Source organism: Prionailurus viverrinus, chromosome F2, assembly GCF_022837055.1.
Source record: "Prionailurus viverrinus isolate Anna chromosome F2, UM_Priviv_1.0, whole genome shotgun sequence".
In the NCBI taxonomy this organism is placed as follows: domain Eukaryota; kingdom Metazoa; phylum Chordata; class Mammalia; order Carnivora; family Felidae; genus Prionailurus; species Prionailurus viverrinus.
The window spans coordinates 64785763-64805777 of record NC_062578.1 but is presented as its reverse complement, the minus strand read 5'-3'; the positions used below and the strand labels follow the sequence as shown (position 1 = coordinate 64805777).

Below are 20015 nucleotides of genomic sequence, written 5' to 3'. Positions count from 1 at the left end.
TGGGCCAGCCCTGCTCCCGGAAAAGTCCCCCAAGCAGCACCCCCATGGTGAGCAGTCAGATAACTCTCACCTGACTGACTGGCTGGGTGATAGTCTGGGTGGTGGTCCATCTAGTTTACCAAGGACCCGCCCAGAGAAAAGCCAAGCACATGCAATAGAGGGTGTTTGCCAACCCTTTTTAAAATTGATGATGTACCTGTTAGCCAACCGGGGTGTACCAGAGAAGAAAGAACCTGCCGGTGCTGTTCCCCAGTCTCAGTGCTTGATCTCTGAGGTGAGAATCTATAAGCCAGCATTTTGCTTTAGCCACTGATTTCACACTCAGCATTGCAGCCGGCTCAGGCCCCCGTGTACTCTGTGTTCATGTCTGTCTTCCTGTAGGAAATTCTCTTTGCATACTAGGGTGGGCCTCCTGCAACGCCCTCAGTTCTTCACCAGAGTAGGGACTCCCTAAGCGTTTAGCCTATGGTATTGACATCCCTAGGCCTCACCTCCGGGGTTTTGCATTTCAAGTACCCTTCCTGTGAGCATCCCCCTTCTCTCTTGTTCTGTTCTCTAATTGCCCCCTAGATATGAAAATGCTCTTTGTTTCCTCTTCACTATTCACCTTATAGCCACTGTCCACCCTGTGTATTGGATAAATCTCCCTAAAGATGCTCAGCCTACTCTTCATGAAATGGCGCCCCAAATACAGTGATGATATTTTCCAAACCCAAACACTGGATCCTGTGTTCCACCCAGTAGAAGTTTACTCAGTAGGTAATAGTAAGCAATGCTTGAAATCGACACTGTCTTCGACAATCCAAAATGTTTGGCTCTTGCAGCTCAAGAGGACAAGGAGGACAGGTATGTTGCAATCTTCCGAGGCCCTACCTTGTGATCTGGTCCAGCCTACCTCTCTGATCTTGCCTCTACCTCTCTCTTCCTCCCACAGGCTGCACCAGCCACGCCGACCTCTTTCTGATCCTGTGAACCAGATAAGCCGGGTTCTGTCTCAGGTGCATTGTACTGGCACATCCTTCTTCCTGAGACCGTCTTCCCTAGATCTTTGTAAGACCCCCCTCTTCTTACCATCCACCTCTCTCACAAAGGTTGTCCTTAATAGCACCACTCCTGGTAATTGCCTGTCCTGGTTACTCTTCACCCTATCACACTGCTGTATGTTCTTCCCAGCATTTACTTCTGGAAGAAAATATCTTGTGTGTTTGTAGTCTTTGTCTACCTCCACTCTACCACCAGCTACAGTGTAAGCTTCATAAAGCATGCCTTTGTCAGTGTGTCTGTTCCCACATCACAACACCGAGAACACTGCCTGGGATGTAGTGGTTGCACAACCAAACTGTGTGGGGGCTACTGATTGGATGAACACTGTTCCTTCCACCACTCGCTGCACTGTGAAACTGAGAATCACGTGACCCGCTCTTGCAAGTCTAAGTTCACACAAACCTCTGTAGGAAAACGCACATCCCGCAGGGAAGGGACACACAGAGGAGGCCCCCAGTCCTAGCTGGGTGAGAAATGAAAATCAAAAGTTTAGGACAGAAGTAGAAAACACAATAGGAGACCTAGCTAAGCAAAAGAAATCTGGTTTAAGGAAAAAGGGGGTTGGGGAGCTTCAGATATAATTTCTGGAACACTGAGTTGGACCGGTAGCCATGACAGCCCAGTGCAGCTTTGCCACAAAGCCATGTTGTAGCCTTGGGTCCGTCATTGCTCTACTCTGAGCTTCAAATGCCATGCTTCTAAAATGAGGAAGCTGGAAGTCTTGTCAGTGCTTTCTAGTGACCATTCTTTAAAAAAAAAAAAAAAAGGAGACCTGGGAAGGGGTGATGTGTCCTAACTGCAAGGATTAAGGGGCTGCAGTGCACTAGTTCCAAGTCCCGCCACGAACTAAGAAATGAGGTAAACAAGGTTTACTCTTGAGAATCAGCATTAGTAGTCAGAGGCCAGAGATGCAAAGCTCTTTGAGGGGTGAGATAGGACTTCTAGGCCTGTACAACCACAACAGTCACCAGTTTCAACATATTAACACGTCTAAAATAATAATTTAAAAAAGCGTCAATTAGCGGAGGCCAGAGTGCTCTCTAACCTAGGAAAGAGGGACAGGCCAGAGGCAGGGGCTGGCTCTCCCCTTCTACAACCAGGGCGTCTGGGGGCTCCCTCCCAGGGGAAAGGCTGGCCTCACTGCAGGGTGCACCCTGTCTCTAGCAGGCTCCAAGGACCTTCAGGAGAGTGTGGGACAAGGGTTAAGAGTCCAGACTCATCCTATCTGGCTTCAAATCCTGACTGCCATTTACTAGCTACATGCCCCAGGCAAGTTATTAAACCTGTATCTCTACTTTTTCACCTACGAAGTGGGAGTGATGATAATAGTATGGATCCCCGAGAATTGGTGGGAGGATTAAGTTAATATGTGTAAAGCATGTAGAATAGGGGCTGTTGTTACAATTCCACCAACAGAGCCACCTGCATGTCTGAGGCCTAATGACATTAAATATTGGTCTCCCCTCCTTCTAATGCCACTTTAAGCGAGGTACCTACTTCTTTCCCATGTAGGTTTGCTTACACAGAAACAATGTGCTTGTCACAGAGACTCTGAGAAATTGCCATTCCAGACCCTGGGGTATCTTACGGCAAATCAATGAGTTACTTCTAGTTCTGCCTGGGCCTCCCACCTTGCCTGACCACAGAGGCAAGACGCAGGCATCATGGAAATGGAGGATTTTGGTCTGGGGGCAGATCAGTTTTGATTTCTAAATCATCACGCTGGTGTTCTGGTGCCTATTTCCTCCTAGGTATTTTGGGTTACTGCATAGACACTCAGGCTCTGATTTCTCTGAAGAGTGATAGGAGTGAATCCTCAGCTCTGAAGCAGAGGGCAGTCCCAGCGGCTTTTCCCACCCCACAGTGGTAGACCCGAATGGGCTTCCTATCTGATGCTGGGGCTGCTCTCCCTGCTATGGTACCTTTACGTGAAAGAACACAGATCTTGTAGAAAACCGGTGGATTAAAAATGTAGGAAAGGAGGGAGCTTCAAGAGGAAGCATGAAGCCAGGGGCCCCCGCTGACCTGCTTGCAGTGACTTCTCCAAAGAAGTCCAAATGTTTTCATTTCATTCCGGGACACTGCCTGGAACTACAGCTACCCTTTAGGGATTGTCTGGGTTTTAAAGCATTGTCAACTAATAGTGTGGGTCGTTCTGGAAGGGTTAGAGCATGTTCGATAATGTCAACGGTGATGCGCATCAATGGGAATGTGTTTGATAAGATTTCTTTCCTCTTCACATCTTGCGGGGTTGGGTTTACCTTTAAGAACAGCAGATTTGTGAGTTTTGTTTTATTTTGATTTTGGACAGAGGGGTGAGGTAGGAAGGGGGAAGGGATACACGAGAGACTTAAAACTCTTGGGGAGGTCCATGGCACCTGATTATGGTTGAGGGGGAGAACCTGAGAGGTTCAAAGAACAGGAGGGCTCAGTGAGGTTAAGCTATGACACGGGTTATGTTGGCATTCCCGGATTGGCCTGGGACAACAATTATAACCTTCCCCTGGAAAAGCGCAGCCTGAGCTCCAAATAAGCAACTAGTAAAGGAACTTTTCGGATACTGCCCATTGAAATTGAGTTCTCAATTAACTTCCGATAGTGGATCTTGGGGAGAAAGAGAAAGTCCCAGGAAGCACTTGGGACCGCACTGGGGGAGAAAAGATGGGTCAGAAGCATAGAGCATATTCGGTGTTAAAGCTGGGAAGGCATTTGTTCCCGGGGTCTGGGGCAGGCAGTGACCTGCTGAAAACCCCCGCCAGCACAGGCACCTCTCCAGAGATCTGGCAGAAAGACGTCCTGCATTTCAAGTGAGGAAGTTTCGGACACTCGGGTTATGCTGACGTCTCATTCTGAGTTCTTGGGACAGCCTTCCCTCTTAACTTTGCGAGAACCTGGGGCCTCCGTCTGAGTCCACCTGAGAGTCCGTGCGCAAGGGACAGACTGGTAAGAACTCGGCAGGAGAAGCCAAGCCCCGGTTGGAGGAAGCCCGAGTGAGGAGGCGTGGATGGAGATACAGCTGGGGGTCAGGACTGAGGGACGATGCAGCGGGACGTAAGAAAGGGAAGGGAGGGGGCAGGAGCGTCGCGTGCGGGGACCTCGGCAGCACGCGCGGTCCCAGCAGAGGTGCGGCGCGGGCGCCCGCGGAAAGGGGAGGGTGGAGAGGCGCGGGCTGGGCGGGGTCGGGGAGCCGGCGCGGGGAAGCTGTCCCTGCGGCGCCCGGCGCTCGGCCGAGCGAGGCGGCGGGGGTCTGAGCCGGCGAGCGGCGCGAGGGCGCCGAGGCCGCGGCGGCTGGAACAGGTGAGCGTCCGCGGGGCGGCGGGTCCCCGCCCTTCCCCGCGGGCGCGCCTCCTCCCAGCCAGCCTCCCGGCGCCGAGCTGCTCCGCAGCTCCCCTGGGTTTGGGCTTTTGCGCCTGGCAGCTGGCTTTTTTCCCCTCCCCTGTTTCTGCCTCTCCTTCTTCTTTTAGGTCGCTCCACCCCGCCCAGGATCCGGCGAAGGGGAACGGGCCGGGCTGCGGCTGCCAACTCGCGCCGGGTGCGTGTGTGCGAACTCCCGGAGCGGCGTCCCGCGCCCTGCCTCCGCCCTGCGCGGCGCGCGCTCCTCGCTCCCCGGGCCCGCGGCCTCCCCCGCAGCCCTTCCCCACTTTTCCCCCCTTTGGCAATCACATGGCATTTTAAGAATGCCGGAAAGATGGCGGTAGCGACGGCGGCGGCGGCGGCGGCGGCGGGGCCGAGCGGCGGGGGAGGCGGCCGGGCGCAGCGGAGCGGGCTGCTGGAAGTTTTGGTGCGGGATCGCTGGCACAAAGTTCTGGTGAACTTGAGCGAGGACGCCCTGGTTCTGAGCTGCGAGGAGGGCGCCGCGGCGTACAACGGCATCGGGACCGCCACCAATGGCTCGTTCTGCAGGGGCGCCGGCGGCGCTCAGCCCCCGGACTCGCCCGCCGGGGTCCGCACCGCCTTCACCGACCTGCCCGAGCAGGTGCCCGAGTCCATCTCCAACCAGAAGCGCGGCGTGAAGGTGCTGAAGCAGGAGCTGGGCGGGCTGGGCATCAGCATCAAGGGGGGCAAGGAGAACAAGATGCCCATCCTCATCAGCAAGATCTTCAAGGGGCTGGCGGCGGACCAGACCCAAGCCCTGTACGTGGGCGACGCCATCCTGTCGGTGAACGGAGCCGATCTGCGGGACGCCACCCACGACGAGGCGGTGCAGGCGCTGAAGCGCGCCGGCAAGGAGGTGCTGCTGGAAGGTAAGGGGTTAACGCCGCGCGGGCCGCGCACACACCCCCTCACCCTCCCGCCGCACCCTCACTCTCGCCCACGTGCGGACACAGCCCGGGGTTCCGGCGAGTGGGGGCGGCGGGGAGTTTGGACAACTTTACCCCACCTGGGGGCAACTTGTCCTCACGCTAGTCTTTGCCGGCTTGGACGCGGCAGGGGTGTGTGAGAGGGCGAGCAGGGCTTCTTGGGCTACGTAGCAGGCACAGGGTCTTAGTGCCTAGTGCCCGGTGTCTCATTTTTACCCGCGGATAATCCAAGTGGAGCGTACGTAGGGGTAGGACGTGGAGCTGGAAAGGAGGGGCAGCCGTCCACGCTCCGGTGAGAGCCCACTGAACAGTAGCGACTCCGAGAGTTCTGCTTTGGCACAGTTTTCCTCAGGAGCCTGGGCAATCCGGTGAAGAGGGTTCCGTCCCAAAGAGGACAGAGAGGAGGGGCAGTGTTTGAATGCTAAAACCCCATCACCCTTCCGGACTTTCCTCTTTCAGATTGGAAGCCGGGCTCACGCCGGGGACTTGTGCCAAGGGCTGGGTAGTGCGTTGCGTCTTTGTGCACAAGTTCCCTTCTGGTGCCAGGTGTTCGGCCGGTCAGTCTGGATTCCAGGCTGCTCCTCTGGGTGGAGGGTTGGGGAGGCAGTTTTTCTGCTTGCATTTTCCCGGGATTTTTCCCGAGTAGTGTGCAAACAGTTTTGCATTTTGAAACAGTTTCTCCTGAGTGTGAGGCGTCTTAGAGACGACTCTCTTGAGATCCTATGAGCCCAATCCCCTAGTTTTTCAAGTGAACGGAGTAAGTAGCCGCATTACTGTGCCCTTTTGCTGTTAGGAGGGGCAGAAGGGCAATAGGGTATTAAGTGGATAATCATTGTCCTTTCCCACTACGTCTGTGTTTACTTGGTAATTGCCTCTCTGCCCCATAGCTTCCTTTGTACATACCTCCGTTAACACAAATATTATGCAATTATTTTTATCTATTTACCCAGCTTTCCCCTCGCTGTAGATTGAGTTGTCCTGGGTCTTTTATTTAGTTATGGGTCACCTCCCTTGAGTTTAGGTGCTCAATGATCTGCAAGCTGAGTGAATAAGTAAACGAACCCATAGCCACAGAAACAAGAGTGTTTCAACCCAGACCTTGTAAACTGGTGGTTGATTTAAAGCCTAAATTAAGGACTTAAGTCAATTTCCTGCTCACCAGATGTGGTGCTGGGGTGTGAAACTGCGAAAGTTCAAAGTTGAGAAGCCAGCCTTGTTAACATGTGACGGCTGATGCAACTGTCTGGTACATGATAGTCCACCTCCTGCCTAGAATCCAGAGGCTTCCCCCACCCCCACCATTATTTATCTAGAGGATTTGTGATGTCTTCATGTTTAATTGCTACCCTGGATCCAGAAAAGTGGAAGGCTATTTGCTTTGGTTTGATGATTAACACAAGTAAGCAGAAAAAAAGTTTTCTTGACTCAAATGTGTTGGTTTGTGTGACAACGGGCAGGTGGGATCTGGGACAAGTGTAGTTTGGACTGTAAACCACTGCACACCTGCTCAGCTTGCAATATTTATCAGGGGGGACAAAAGGCAGGTCATTTCTGTTTCAAAGCACTGCCCTTCGTTACGACTCTTCTTCTCCTTGGTTTCCACTTAAAGAATAATGACTTAGCAATAGATTAAAAAAAAAAAATCTCTCACCCAGAAAGAGGAAGGAAAGGTGACTCCCTGCAGCTGAAAATAAACTTAAAGAAAAAGAATCAAGCAGTTGTGTGACTTTCTGGATGCAGCAACTGAAGAGTGAGTTTTGTAAAAACCTCTAATGTGACATTCTTGCAACATGCCCTCCTGTGTTGCAGGTAGGACCTCTGAGGGAAGGCCCGTGGGCCTCCTAGACAGGAACCACCTGGGCTTTGGGCCACAACCTTCTTCCCAGCCTGAGTTTTTAGAGATCGGTGGCAATAAGAGAAGCAAGTAGAGGCCCCGCTCAAAACAATGTGTCTTGTTCTGAGTCAAAGTGTTGGTCCTAAGTGCAGGAGGTGTCATACTATACCATCAAAGCAAATATCACACACATATCCCTTCTTTTTTAGCTTGGACTAGTACATGGGTGACCAGCTGAAGGAGCAATCAGAGCCACCAGAAAGGCTTCTTGAAATCACATATCTAGTTGCCCGTATCCTGAAATGCAATCTTGATTGCAGAATTTCTACAGAGGAATGGCTTTGTAGATGTAATCTGCTTGGACGAGGGGCTTAGGGACATGTTTCAAAGATAGATATGTTTATGTGGAAAATGCACAGTTTTTTACTTAGGTTGCTTTTTTTTTTTTCCTGGCCTGCCGATGGAGATTAGTTTAGTCCCTTAACCACAGCCAATACGCACCCCATTACACAACGTGCGCCCCCTAGTGGAAAGTCGCTGCCGCTGCTAGTGAAACGCTCTGAAATGAAACGCTGAACCCCAAGTTTCAATCCCTGCCTTCCAGTTGTAGAATATACCACAGAATTAACCTCCTTGAGCCTCAGTGTCTTCTGAAAAAAAAAGGAATAAAGAAACTCGGCTAGACCTTCTTACTTTACAGGGCTGTTGCATGGAAGAGAAATCTGAGAATAAAAGAAAAACAAGACATGCATCAAATGACCGCTGTGATTAGTTATGTTGCCATTACATGAAATGAAGGTGAAATTGTCCTAAGGGATAGTCCTTTCCTCACACTGTACTAGACTTTATATTTCTTACTTTTAGTCTCCCTTTAGTGTTTTTATTATGAAACTGTAATGATAGGAGACCATTCCTCTGCGGGAAGGGAGTCATTACAATCGCTAACATTTGGTGAGCACTTATATGTTACAGGCTTTACTTGGATTTGTTCGTTACACTTTTAGTAACTCTGTGAGGCTAGTACTTGTTCCCTGTGGGCTATTTGCCTCAAGTAAAATAGCTAGGAGGTTTCCAGGTCTGTCTCACTTGAAAGCTCATACAAGGGCATCTGGGTAGCTCAGTCGGTTACATGTCCGACTTCAGCTCAGGTCGTGATCTCACAGCTTGTGGGTTCGAGCCCCGCATCGGGCTCTGTGCTGACAGCTCAGAGCCTGGAACCTGCTTCTGATTCTGTCTCCATCTCTCTCTGCCCCCCCTGCTTGTACTCTGTGTGTCTCTCCTTCTCTCAAAAGTAAACAAACAAATAAAAGCTCATACTTGTAACTTCTAGGGGAAATTGATACTCTGCGTTTCTCCTTCAACTATATACTTAAGTTGGTTGAAGTTCCTCTGTTATTAGGCTCAAGATGTTCTTCCTCACTCCTCAAATATGCTGAAGTGCTTGGGACAGCCTTGAGCAGGAAAAGCCATTGTGTGGGCTACTCAAAAGGGAGGGACAGAAAAGAGGATTGAGTCTAAAAACCTTAATGCACCAAGTGTATGGCTCAACTTCACAACAAGGCAGGGCCTCTATCATTGAACACATGGCCAACAAGGAGACTAAATTGTAATTCAAACTGAAAATAAAGAGTGAATAGACAGGGCCAGCTAAGTCAGTGTTTAGCCAAATATTCATCAAAGTTAAGGTCAGGTATCTTCACATTATGAACTCATTTCCTATTTTAGGGGGTAAGATCAGGGACCCTACATTCAGCCATGCAACTATTGAACCCCATAATGCCAGGGGACGCCATGTACATGGTGTACAATGAGAATGGCACCCTGTGGAGTTGGGCAGGGTACAGCTGCGTGAATATCCTTGGTAGTTCTGGGTCAGGGGAGGGGTGAATTTTTTGCCCTGAGATTGGTAGCAAAATAGTAATTTGGAATCTATCGACCTTTTTGTGACTGAAACTAATAAAATTAGTTTCTCCATAACTTTGTCCAGATTGAGGAGTACAGAATGTTCTGGAAGACACATATTGGGGTATGGAAGGTAGGGGTGGGGGGATGAACAGAATCATATCCGGGGCCAAAAGGTATCCTCCGGAACTGATCCAGAAGAGATGGAAACTCAGAGGTCAGAGACTGTTGTTGACATGAACCTTGTCTGTCAAAGCTCCTCCCCCAGGACTGCTCCCAGGAATGCTTGGCTGTTGAGATCATCTAAAATGTCACTTGCACAGTCACTTCCCTTAGTGGTGGAAGTGGGAATGGCAGGGCAGGGAGATGGGGCACAAGGTAGAGGCAGTGGTTTTGTTGCCATGAAATTTCAGGATTGGATGAGAATTTGAACTTTAAAGAATCTTACTTTATTTAGGATGTACAGATCCTTAAAGATTACCCAAGACCTCTGGAATTAAGAGTCTTGAAACTTGGGCTCTTATATTGTAACTAATAGTTACTCTTTTTGCAAGATGCTTTAACTTGTTAGGCCTGGATTTTCTTCAGTGGGAAGCTAAGGAACTAGGTTAAGGTATCCCTAAACATTATTTCACTTCACATTCTATAAAGTAAGACCCAACACACTTTTAATAAGAAACCTTTCTAACACCGCTTTTATTTTTACGAAATGAATTTCATAAATAATAAAATCGGACTGTAGTTTACATTTAAAAGTCAGCATAATGCCCTATTATTATTAACATTAATAAAATGGAGAAATGAGTAAATCTTTTTAAGTTTATTTATTTGTTTTGAGAGAGAGAGAAAGAAAGAGTAGGGGGGAAGGGCAGAGAGAGAGTACTCTGCTGACAGCAGAGAGCCCGAAGTGACGCTAAAACTCACGAACTGAGAGATCATGTGACCTGAGCCGAAGTTGGACATTTAACTGACTGGGCCTCATGGATAAATTAGTTTGAAAAACGTTTCAATTGATAAATGTGTAGTACAACTACACCAGAGGTCTGCATGAGTGAGGTAGATACAAGTACCTGAATGTAAAATCACCATCAATGAATAGCTACAACTGAAGGTGGCTAGGGGTGTGTGGTGTCATTTGGGATCTGGAAGAATCTTGTACTGTGAAGGGCTGCCTCAGATGTTGCAAGATGTCTAGCTTCCCTGGCTCCTATCACTAAATGCTAGGAATATGCCACTGCCGCTCCCCTGGACCCCCAAGATGCCTCCATGAATATCTGAACTGCTACTGAGAAGGGCTATGTTGACCCTCCAGCCTCTTGAGAACATTCAATAAGAATACTGATTCTGGGGGCGCCTGGGTGGCTCAGTGGCTTAAGCGTCCAACTTCAGCTCAGGTCATGATTTTGCCATTCATGAGTTCGGGGCCCCGTGTCGGGTTCTGGGCTGACAGCACAGAGCCTGGAGCCTGGTTTGGATTCTGTGTCTCCCTCTCTTTCTATCCCTTCCCTGCTCACACTCTGTCTCTCTCAATAAATATGTAAATAAATAAACATAAAAAAAGAATACTGGTTCTGCTTTACCACTTTATTTTTGTTTTTAATTTTTTTTTTCAACGTTTATTTATTTTTGGGACAGAGAGAGACAGAGCATGAACGGGGGAGGGGCAGAGAGAGAGGGAGACACAGAATCTGAAACAGGCTCCAGGCTCTGAGCCATCAGCCCAGAGCCCGACGCGGGGGCTCGAACTCACGGACCGCGAGATCGTGACCTGGCTGAAGTTGGACGCTTAACCGACTGCGCCACTCAGGCGCCCCTGCTTTACCACTTTATACAGTAGTCCCCTTATCCTGGGTGTTGCTTTCCACGGTTTCAGTTTCGCAAGGTTCACCATGGCCTGGAAGAAGATGATCTTCCTCTGACATAGTGTCAGAGGGTCAGTAGTAGCCTAATGCTCTGTCACAATGCATGCATCCTTCACCTCACTTCATCCCATCACGTAGGCATGCTATCATTTCCCGTCATCACAGGAAGGCCAAGTACAGGACAGTAAGATATTTTGAGAGAGAGAAAGACCACATTCACATAGCTTTTATGGTAGTGATTGATATAATTGTTCTATTTTATTATTAGGTATTGTTGTTAATCTCTTACTGTGCCTAATTTATCAATTAAGCTTTATCATAGGTGTGTATGCATAGGAGAAAAACACAGTCTATATAAGGTTCAGTACAGTCTGTGGTTTCAGGCGTCCACAGGGGGTCTTGGAACATATCCTCTGCCGGGCACAGCAGTACCTAACCTTTTGCAAACTCTTTACAGATGTAATAAGAGCTAACATTTATATAATATTTGCATCATGCCAGATGCTGTTCTAAGCACTTCACATGGACTAAATCATTGGGGTCTCCCAGTAACCCAATGTGATTAGAATGTCTACTTTATAGATGAGAAAACTGAGGCACAGATCATTTAAGTCACTTGCCACTGAAACAGTGAATAAATGCTGCTGCTGAGATGTAGACACAGGCCTTATCGCTTTGGATCTTCATAAACAGACTCAAGCGATGAGCAGATTAGGGGTGCTTAACCTCAGTTTATTGATTAGGAGAGTGAAGTTCCTTGGTGGCTCAGTTGGTTAAGTGTCAGACTCTGGATTTTGGCTCCGGTCGTAATCTCAGGTCATGATCTCACAGTTGTGAGATTGAGCCCTGTGTGGGGCTCTGCATGGAGTGTAGAGCCTGCCTAAGACGCTCTCTCTCCCTCTCCCTCTGCCCCTCCCCTGCTTGCGTGCATGGTGTGATCTCTCTGTCTCTCACAAATAGATAGATAGATAGATAGATAGATAGATAGATAGATAGATAGATAGAAAAAAATAAAAAGGAGAGTAAAGCTCCAACAGGTCCCATGATTTGTCCTATTTAGGTCTTCTACTTTCTTGTCTGGTGTATTAGTTTTCTATTGCTGCTCTAATAAATTTCCCAAAACCTTAGTAAATTAAAAGACAAATTTATTATCTTATGGTTTTTTTTTTTGTTTTTTTTTTTTTTTTAAGTCAGAAGTCTGATGCAGATCTCAATGAGCCAAAATCAGTGTATCCACAGTGCTTAATTCCTTTCTGGAGACCCTAAAAGAGAATCTGTCCCCTTGCTTTTTCCAGAAGCTTCTAGAGACTACTCAAATGCTTTAGCTCATGGCTCCCTTACATTTTTTAAGCCTGGTAGCAACTTGGGTCTTTCTCAAACTGAAACAGTCCAACCTCCATTCTGCCTTCTCCTTGCATTTTTAAGGATTTGTGATTACCATGGTCACCCTAAAATAATCCAGGACAATTTCCCTATTTTAAATATATTTTAAATTAGAATTTCCCTGATTAGCAACCTTAATTCACCTTGCAACCCTAATTCCTCTTTGCCATGCAAGGTAACATATGGTTGGGATCTGGAGACTAGGATGTGGGCATCTTGGGAGTGGGGGTAGGGGACATTTTTTCTGCCTGTTACATCTGGTTTGGTGAAGTTATAATGGTACAGAGTTCCCAGGTAGCACTTCAAGAATATCCTCAACCATGTAAAGGATCATGTCCTGTCACACTGCAAAGGAGTTCCTCACTTATTCATTTATTTACCCATCTAACAGGTAACTTATGGAGTATCTTCCATGTGATACCACTAGGGCATTGCCCTCAAGGAACAATATTATGGTGACAGATGCCGATAAGCACCATGCAGGCAGGTACAGGATGGAGCAAAAAGTGCTGTAGCCAGGTCATCATGGGATGCTGTGTGCTGTGGTAGCCTGTGGGAAGGGCATCTGGCCCATTCTTGGACAGGTCTATGGAAGGCAAAAGTCTCAAGGCAGCCCAACAAAGAGCATGGCTATCAGCTGTCACGCAGTGTCAGTGGGTGGGAGGAATGTGACCTTCAGACCTTGTTAAGGGGAAGGAAGGAAAAAAGACCAGAGAATTGAGCAGGAATCAAGGCTTCTAGGCCTTATGATAGAGTTGGATTTCATTCTCAGGGTGAAGTGTTGTAAGTAGGAAAATGTCATGCTGGGTTTCACATTTCAAGAAGATAATTCTCCTGAGCCATGCGTCTATTGTAAGGTGGGCAGGGCTCTAGTGACATGACCCAGCTTCATGTGCTCACCTGGCAGCACCAGCGTTCAGACACTTTACCCTGAGTTATGCTTAGGGGCACCTTCCCCAGCAAGGCTTAGGTTTATAAGGTGACTTCACTCACATCATGATGTTATCACTAGGTCAACCCTGTGTGGATCATTGGACTGGTCTAAGGATCCTTTTCTGTATAGGAGGAAATGGAGGTGCTAGAGATGAGGTGACTGGCCTGCGGTTACCTTGTAGATGAGGGAGCTGGACATCAGATTATCTAATACCCATCCAGTTCTTCCTACTGCATACTACACAAAGTCAAGACATTGTACAGTGGACACAATGAAGTCTTAGAGGTATAAGGCATGGCCTCTGATTTCAGGGAGTTGACAGTTATTAAGGAAGTAGGGCATTTGAGGATGATTGTAAAGTTTTTGAGATTAGTCGTACAAATTGTGTGATCTATAGCATCTATAACATAGTACCTGGCACACCTTAGGCTGATTTTAAAATGTCTTAGGAAGCAAAAAATAGGACAGACAGAAGGAGGAAGAAGGGAAGGAGAGAGTGATTGGGGGAATCAGGGAGTGAGAAGGGAAGGACAGACAGCAAGGTAGGAAGGGAGGGGGGAGGGAAAGTAATTTGGGGACTTAGTGACTTTCTCTGATGACTCCCCTCCTCCAGCACTCATGTTACTGGACGTGGTGATGATATACATTTGGCATCCGACAATGAAGACTATGCCTTGGTCTGTAGAGCAGAATTATGGAAGTCACTTTATAGAGTTGGGAGGCACGTACTTAACATAGACCGGTCTTGAAAGACAAAAGAGGAGCCAGACATGATTTTAAAAGTTATTGGGAAATGTAATTATCCTTCTAATGTTATAACCACCTTTCCTTTGCCCCCCTGTAGCTCAGGGACCTACAAGTCTGAATATGTTAGGAACACTTTCTACCTGGAGAGATGAAAACTGTCTGCTTAGATATTTTAATTGTTTCTTTTTTAAAGCTTACACATCAGCGTGAGAATTCAGACTGTATTCTTTATCAGGAAGCCGGTCAGAATGGTCTTTCAATTCTGTATTCCTATATTCCTGCCATGGTGGGGAATGCTCTTCATGTCCCTTGATGCTTGTAGCACTCACCCCACGGAGTGCCAATCAAAAATAACTCACCGCACAGGGCTTCGCATTTGTGAAAGGCATCTAGCCGAAGCTACCATTGGTCTGTTTGGTGAAGGGAAATTCTTCTTTGGCAGCTAGAATTCTCTGGCCTGCTGAGACTTCTGTTTCAAACGATGCATTTCAAAGCAGATAATGTTAAAGAAAAGCCAGAATTTCCCCCTGCATTTATACTGAGAGTTTTATATACCAAACCTCATTACCTACTTCAGTGGCTTTGATCTATAATAATAGCTTGCCTTTAGCTCTGGCCCGCAGATCCAGACTTAAGAGAAAGTATGAAACACACACCACGAAGTAAATGTCCTGACAGACCCATACAAATGAGCCCCACTCCCAAAGTGGGGTAGAGAAGATGGAATAGTGGTTATAATGGGAATTAAAATGATGCCCCATACTTTAGCTCAGTGCTTTTGAAACTACTTCTTCCTGTGATTTGAAGCATCATTCTCAGCTTGTTGAGAAGTGTGGGAAGCTCCATCTCAAACTCGACTGGTTGCTCAGTGTGTCTGCAGCTAACCTACCCAGTTCATGTGCTTGTTGTTCAAACTGGTCTTGTTTCTTCTCACTGCAGTTTCTTTCCCAGAGGAGTAGAATGCAGTGGTTTAGAGGGAGGGCCTTGGAGTTACCCAGCGTGGGCTTACATTCTTGTTCTATCTCTTTCTCACTGTGTGAGCTTGAGCAAGTTACTTAACAACAAGCCTCAATTTCTTAATCAGTAGGTTTATTGTGAGGGCTAGAGTAATTATGTATGTAAAGTGGTTAGCTCATTGCCTGGAATATAGTAAGCACTAAATATTTTCTAACTGTATAACATGTCACATTGCATGCTTAGCTAAGTACTATTTGCACACAGAGGTCTTAAGCATACAAGTGAAATGATGGGTTCAATCACATGTTACATAAAGTCTTTGAGGGGGGGACACAAAGGACAGTTTGGGATTTGCTATGGTAGGGAACTGAAGGATGCAACTGATGGCCTAGGAGAGTTGGTTTGCCTTGTAGGGGTGAATTATGATCCCACAAGGGTGTATTTCATTGATGATTTTTAGTAGCATCAGATGTTTTCCATCAAACAGATCACAGTGTAGGCTGCTGTGGTTTTTGGTGGGCAAATGTGAACTTTGTCTTAAAATGCTGATATGCAGGAACATGCAAAAAAGTGTTTTGTAAAGGGAAAGTGGGCAAGTAAGGATTTAACTTACACAGCAAAATTCAAAATTCTTTGAAAATTTGTCTAGTGCTTATAGGGGTGTGGAGCTCTTACTGGCCAAAAGAAACCCAAAAGTTTCTTTTGTTAAAATGTGGGGGGTGCCTGGGTGGCTTAGTCGGTTGAGAGTCCAACTCTTGATTTCAGCTCAGGTCATGGTCGCAGGGTCGTGGGATCCAGCCCCTCTGTGCTGAGTGTGGAGCCTGCTTAAGATTCATTCTCTCTCTCTCTCTCTCTCTCTCTCTCTCTCTCTCTCTCTCTCTCCCCCCCCCCCCTCCCCATCCCTCCCTCCCTCTCTCCCCCGCTCCCGGCCCCTCTTCCTCACTCACACATGCACTCTTTCTCTCTCAAATTAAAAAAAAAAAAAAAAAAGAGGTGAAATATTTATATAGGTGTTACTAAGCCAGCATTATACTTCAGTTTTTTATGGTTTTAATTTAATGCTGTATTTCATGGAATCTAAGAGACAATCCAGTGGAATTGTATCTGTACCCTCAAAAAAAAATAATGTTTAAGATGGGGTGTCTGATGGGATACCTGCTTAAAGTTTTGATGTAAGGGACTATCTCTTCAATGCAGGGATAAGTGAAAAATAAACCCATCACACAGAAAGGGACAACAAAGAAACTCACACGTATCAGATTTAGCCCTGGTAGAAGGCAGAAAAAATATATCTGCTAAGATTTTGAATGGCAAGTCGGTTCTACTAAATATGTAGGTCTGAATGTAGTGTCAGTGTGAGTTAAAAAAAACAAAAAACAAAAAACAAAACTTAGGCAGATAATTTAAAGTGGTTTCAGATTGGGAGGGCCCCTGATGAATGATAGGAGTGGTTGTAAATTCTGTCTACAAGATTCAGCTTCCATCTGGGCCTCCAACGATTTTAAGGCACATTCCCCAAATCAGAAATGATAAAATGTGAAAAAAAAAAAGGGCAGTTTAGATTGATGAGATATGGGGTATTATAGTCACATAACTAGTTATTAAAATAATTTTTCTGCTAATGTTTGTAAGGTGAGGACCTTGTCGGTAGATTGAAGGAAAAATCTATAGAGGGATGAGATGAAATTCCTTTTCTTCTGAAATAGAACAGTCCAGAGAGAGACAGGTGTGGAGTAATAAATTACATTTACATATATTACAAGTATATTCTATAATAATAATAATAATTTATATTTATAAGTAATATAAACGCTGTAGCAGAACTTGTGGAATATCTGAAGATACTAAGGATACCTGGAGTGGAAAAGAATGCTTCACAGAAGAGGTAACTTGTACAGTAGGGTGATCTAAGCAAAGTGAAGTTTAAAGTGTAGGTAATTACTTGGCTGTTTGCGACCCTGCATTTCAAATACTTTCATCTGAAAGCTTTTAATCTGCAATAAAAATCAAAGTTAATGACTTTTCTCTTTTGCTTCCAATATCCATATATTGTCCTCTGTTCTCTACTTCACGTTTAGAATTTATCTAAACCAGGGGCGCCTGGGTGGCTCAGTCAGTTAAGCATTGGACTCTTGACTTCAGCTCAGGCCATGAACTCATGGTTCATGAGTTCAAGCCCCACATCAGGCTCTGCTCTGGCAGCACAGAGCCTGCTTGGGATTCTGTTGTCCTCACTCTCTGCCACTCCCCGACTCACTGTCTTTCTCTCTCTCTCAAAATAAATAAAAATAAACTAAAAAAAAAAAAAGAATTTGTCTAAATCAAAATAATATATGCAAAAAAATAATATATGTTTATAGCATTCCTTTGTGCACCCTACCCCATACCTTCTCTGTTGTCCCCCAGAATATTAGAAAACATATTTTAATTAATAACTTAATGATTTTTATTAAAAATATTTTAATAGAAGTATAGGTATATTATATTTATAATATTAGAATATATTTCTAATCCTAATATATATAGAAATATATATTCTAATACTCCAAATAATATGCCTATACTGCTACTTCTTCGTATATCAGTTTTAGCCACTATTGACAGAATTAGTGATCATGTCAATATTGTTCCATTTTGTAGCCATGTAAAAGTCAACGATCAGGTTTCTTGCAGTTACCCACAGCTTTTCTTTTTTTTCCACTTGCTTCATTTTCTTTTCTTTTTATTTTTTATTTAAAAAATCTTTTCGGGGGGCGCCTGGGTGGCTCAGTCGGTTAAATGTCCGACTTCGGCTCAGGTCATTATCTCATAGTTTGTGAGTTCGAGCCTCACATCAAGCTCTGTGCTGACAGTTTAGAGCCTGGAGCCTACTTTGGATTCTGTGTCTCCCTCTCTCTCTCTGCCCCTCCCCTGCTCATGCTCTGTCTCTGTCTCAAAAATAAATAAAAACATTAAAAATAAATAAATAATAAAAAAAATTTTTAACGTTTATGTATTATTGAAAGAGAGAGTCAGAGCATGAGCAGGGGAGAGGCAGAGGGAGAGGGAGACACAGAATCCAAAGCAACTTCCAGGCTCTGAGCTTTCAGCACAGAGCCCGATGCAGGGCTTGAATTCATAAGCCATGAGATCATGACCTGAGCCAAAGTTGGATGCCTAACTGAGTGAGCCCCCAGGAGCCTCCCCTTTTTTTTAAAGAGAGAGAGAGAGTGCATGGGGAGAGGGAGAAGGAGAGAGAGAATCTTATGTAGGTTCCACGCCCAGCGTGGAGCCGGACATGGGGCTTGATGTCATGAACTGTGAGATCAAGACCTGAGCTGAAACCAAGAGTCAGACACTTAACCAACTGAGCCACCCAGTCACCCCTTGCTTCATTTTCTTATACCTGTCTGTACATTTTTTTCCCCTGAAGCAGCACTATATTTATCAAATTTCTAGGAAATTTGTTCTTTTTCAAATGCTCATACATGTTGAATCCCGCACACATTCTGTTTATTTTCCCACCCTGCTGCTGTGGACTGGTTCTCTCTTGGTCTGGTGCATGGCCGTCTTCCTCAAGCTGTCCTGGGCTTTCTTCTCTGTCACCCTCACTTGTGGTTTACTCCCTAGTTTTGCTGGACAACATTCATCAGTAGCTTCCTGAGAAAGAACGTGTGGGAGGCAAATAGTTGAAAATATCTTTAATCTGTTCTCTCACTGGACTGATACTTTGGGTGTGATAGGCTGAGTGAGCATTTTTCCCTTGGTAGTTTTCAGAGTGTCTGTGAGAAGCCTTTCTGCTATGAGAAGTCTCACTCTTTTTTACATGTGACCTGTTTTTTTCTTTTGTTCTGGAAACTTCTAATTTTTCTTTTTATCACTGATAGTCTGAGTTATAAGTAGCGATTGGCCTTGGTGTGGAAGTTTTGTTAATCAATTTTCTAAGACCTTGATAGGTACAGGTAGGCTAAAGCTGTGGTTCCCAAACTATGTGCCAAGGTGTTGTAGGTCGCCCGAGTGAACTCACAAGAGTGCCAGGGAATATTCTGAAATTTTGAGGAAAACATAGCAACATCTGTTGGCCACTAGGCGAACCATTAACCGGAGACTTAATATTAGATTGCTACATTCCTTCCATGATGTCAGTATCTTTGCAGAACTGGGTTTTCTGCAGTTGCCATGATTTCAAAACACACACACACACACACACACACACACACACACACACACACAAACAAAAGCAAGTGCCACACAAATCAAAACATACTGTGGAACAGGAAATGAGGGTGGCAGTATTCAATATGATTTCTAGGTTTGAGAAGTTGTATGGTGCCCAGAAATTACTAAGTTTTTAGAACATAAAGAGTCCTTTAAGTAGTTTGGATTTAACTACTTAAAACACTGAATTGGAAGGTATCTCTGGGCCTAGGCGTGTCATGAAAAAGTTACTGAGACATTACGCGTGTCATTTAATGAGTAGACTGGGACCTGTATTCTGAAGAATCATCTTACACTTCAGTTCTGGAACATTTTCGTGTTTGATTTCTTTGATCATTCCTCTCCTCCATTTTCTTTGCTTCCTGTGCATAGAAATTCTTTTGGTTGGATGTTGGACCCTCTGTATTGACACATCAGCAAGCCAATTTGTGTCGTCTTGTTGGTTTTTCTCCAGTTTTCCTTCTCTGTTTAGTTTTGTTCTTTTTCATGGAGAATTACTAGATTTTTATCTGCAACACTTGTATTGATTTTTTTTCATCCATCATATCACTAAGGTCCAAGAATATTTTCTTATTCTCACCGTTCATTTTTTAAATAGCATCCTCTTGTATTGTGGATGCGACGACATCTTTGCTGATCTCTCTGAGCGTATTAATAGTTTTTTGAAGGATTTTTTTTTCACTAGTATTGACTCAGATGTCTCCAAGTTCCTTTCTCTGTGCTTCAATTTTCGGTGTGTTATGCATAGCTAATAGTTTCATCTATTTTGAGATTTGTTCCATTTTTGTATTTCCCCTAGAGGCAGAACCTGAGCTGAGGATCTCAGGGCAAGAAGTTGATTTGGGATACAAGCC

The 20015-nt window shown here is 45.7% G+C and overlaps 1 protein-coding gene across 1 annotated transcript in view; it reads left to right on the top strand.

Moving 5' to 3' along the window:
• Positions 1 to 4295: 4295 nt before the first annotated feature.
• SNTB1 (syntrophin beta 1) overlaps positions 4296 to 20015 on the top strand; it is a 240147-nt gene continuing 224427 nt past the window's right edge. The window contains exon 1 of the mRNA XM_047842225.1: positions 4296 to 5288. Within this exon, the coding sequence (XP_047698181.1) occupies positions 4733 to 5288 (556 nt within the window). The 5' untranslated portion in view covers positions 4296 to 4732. The remainder of the gene's footprint in view (positions 5289 to 20015) is intronic.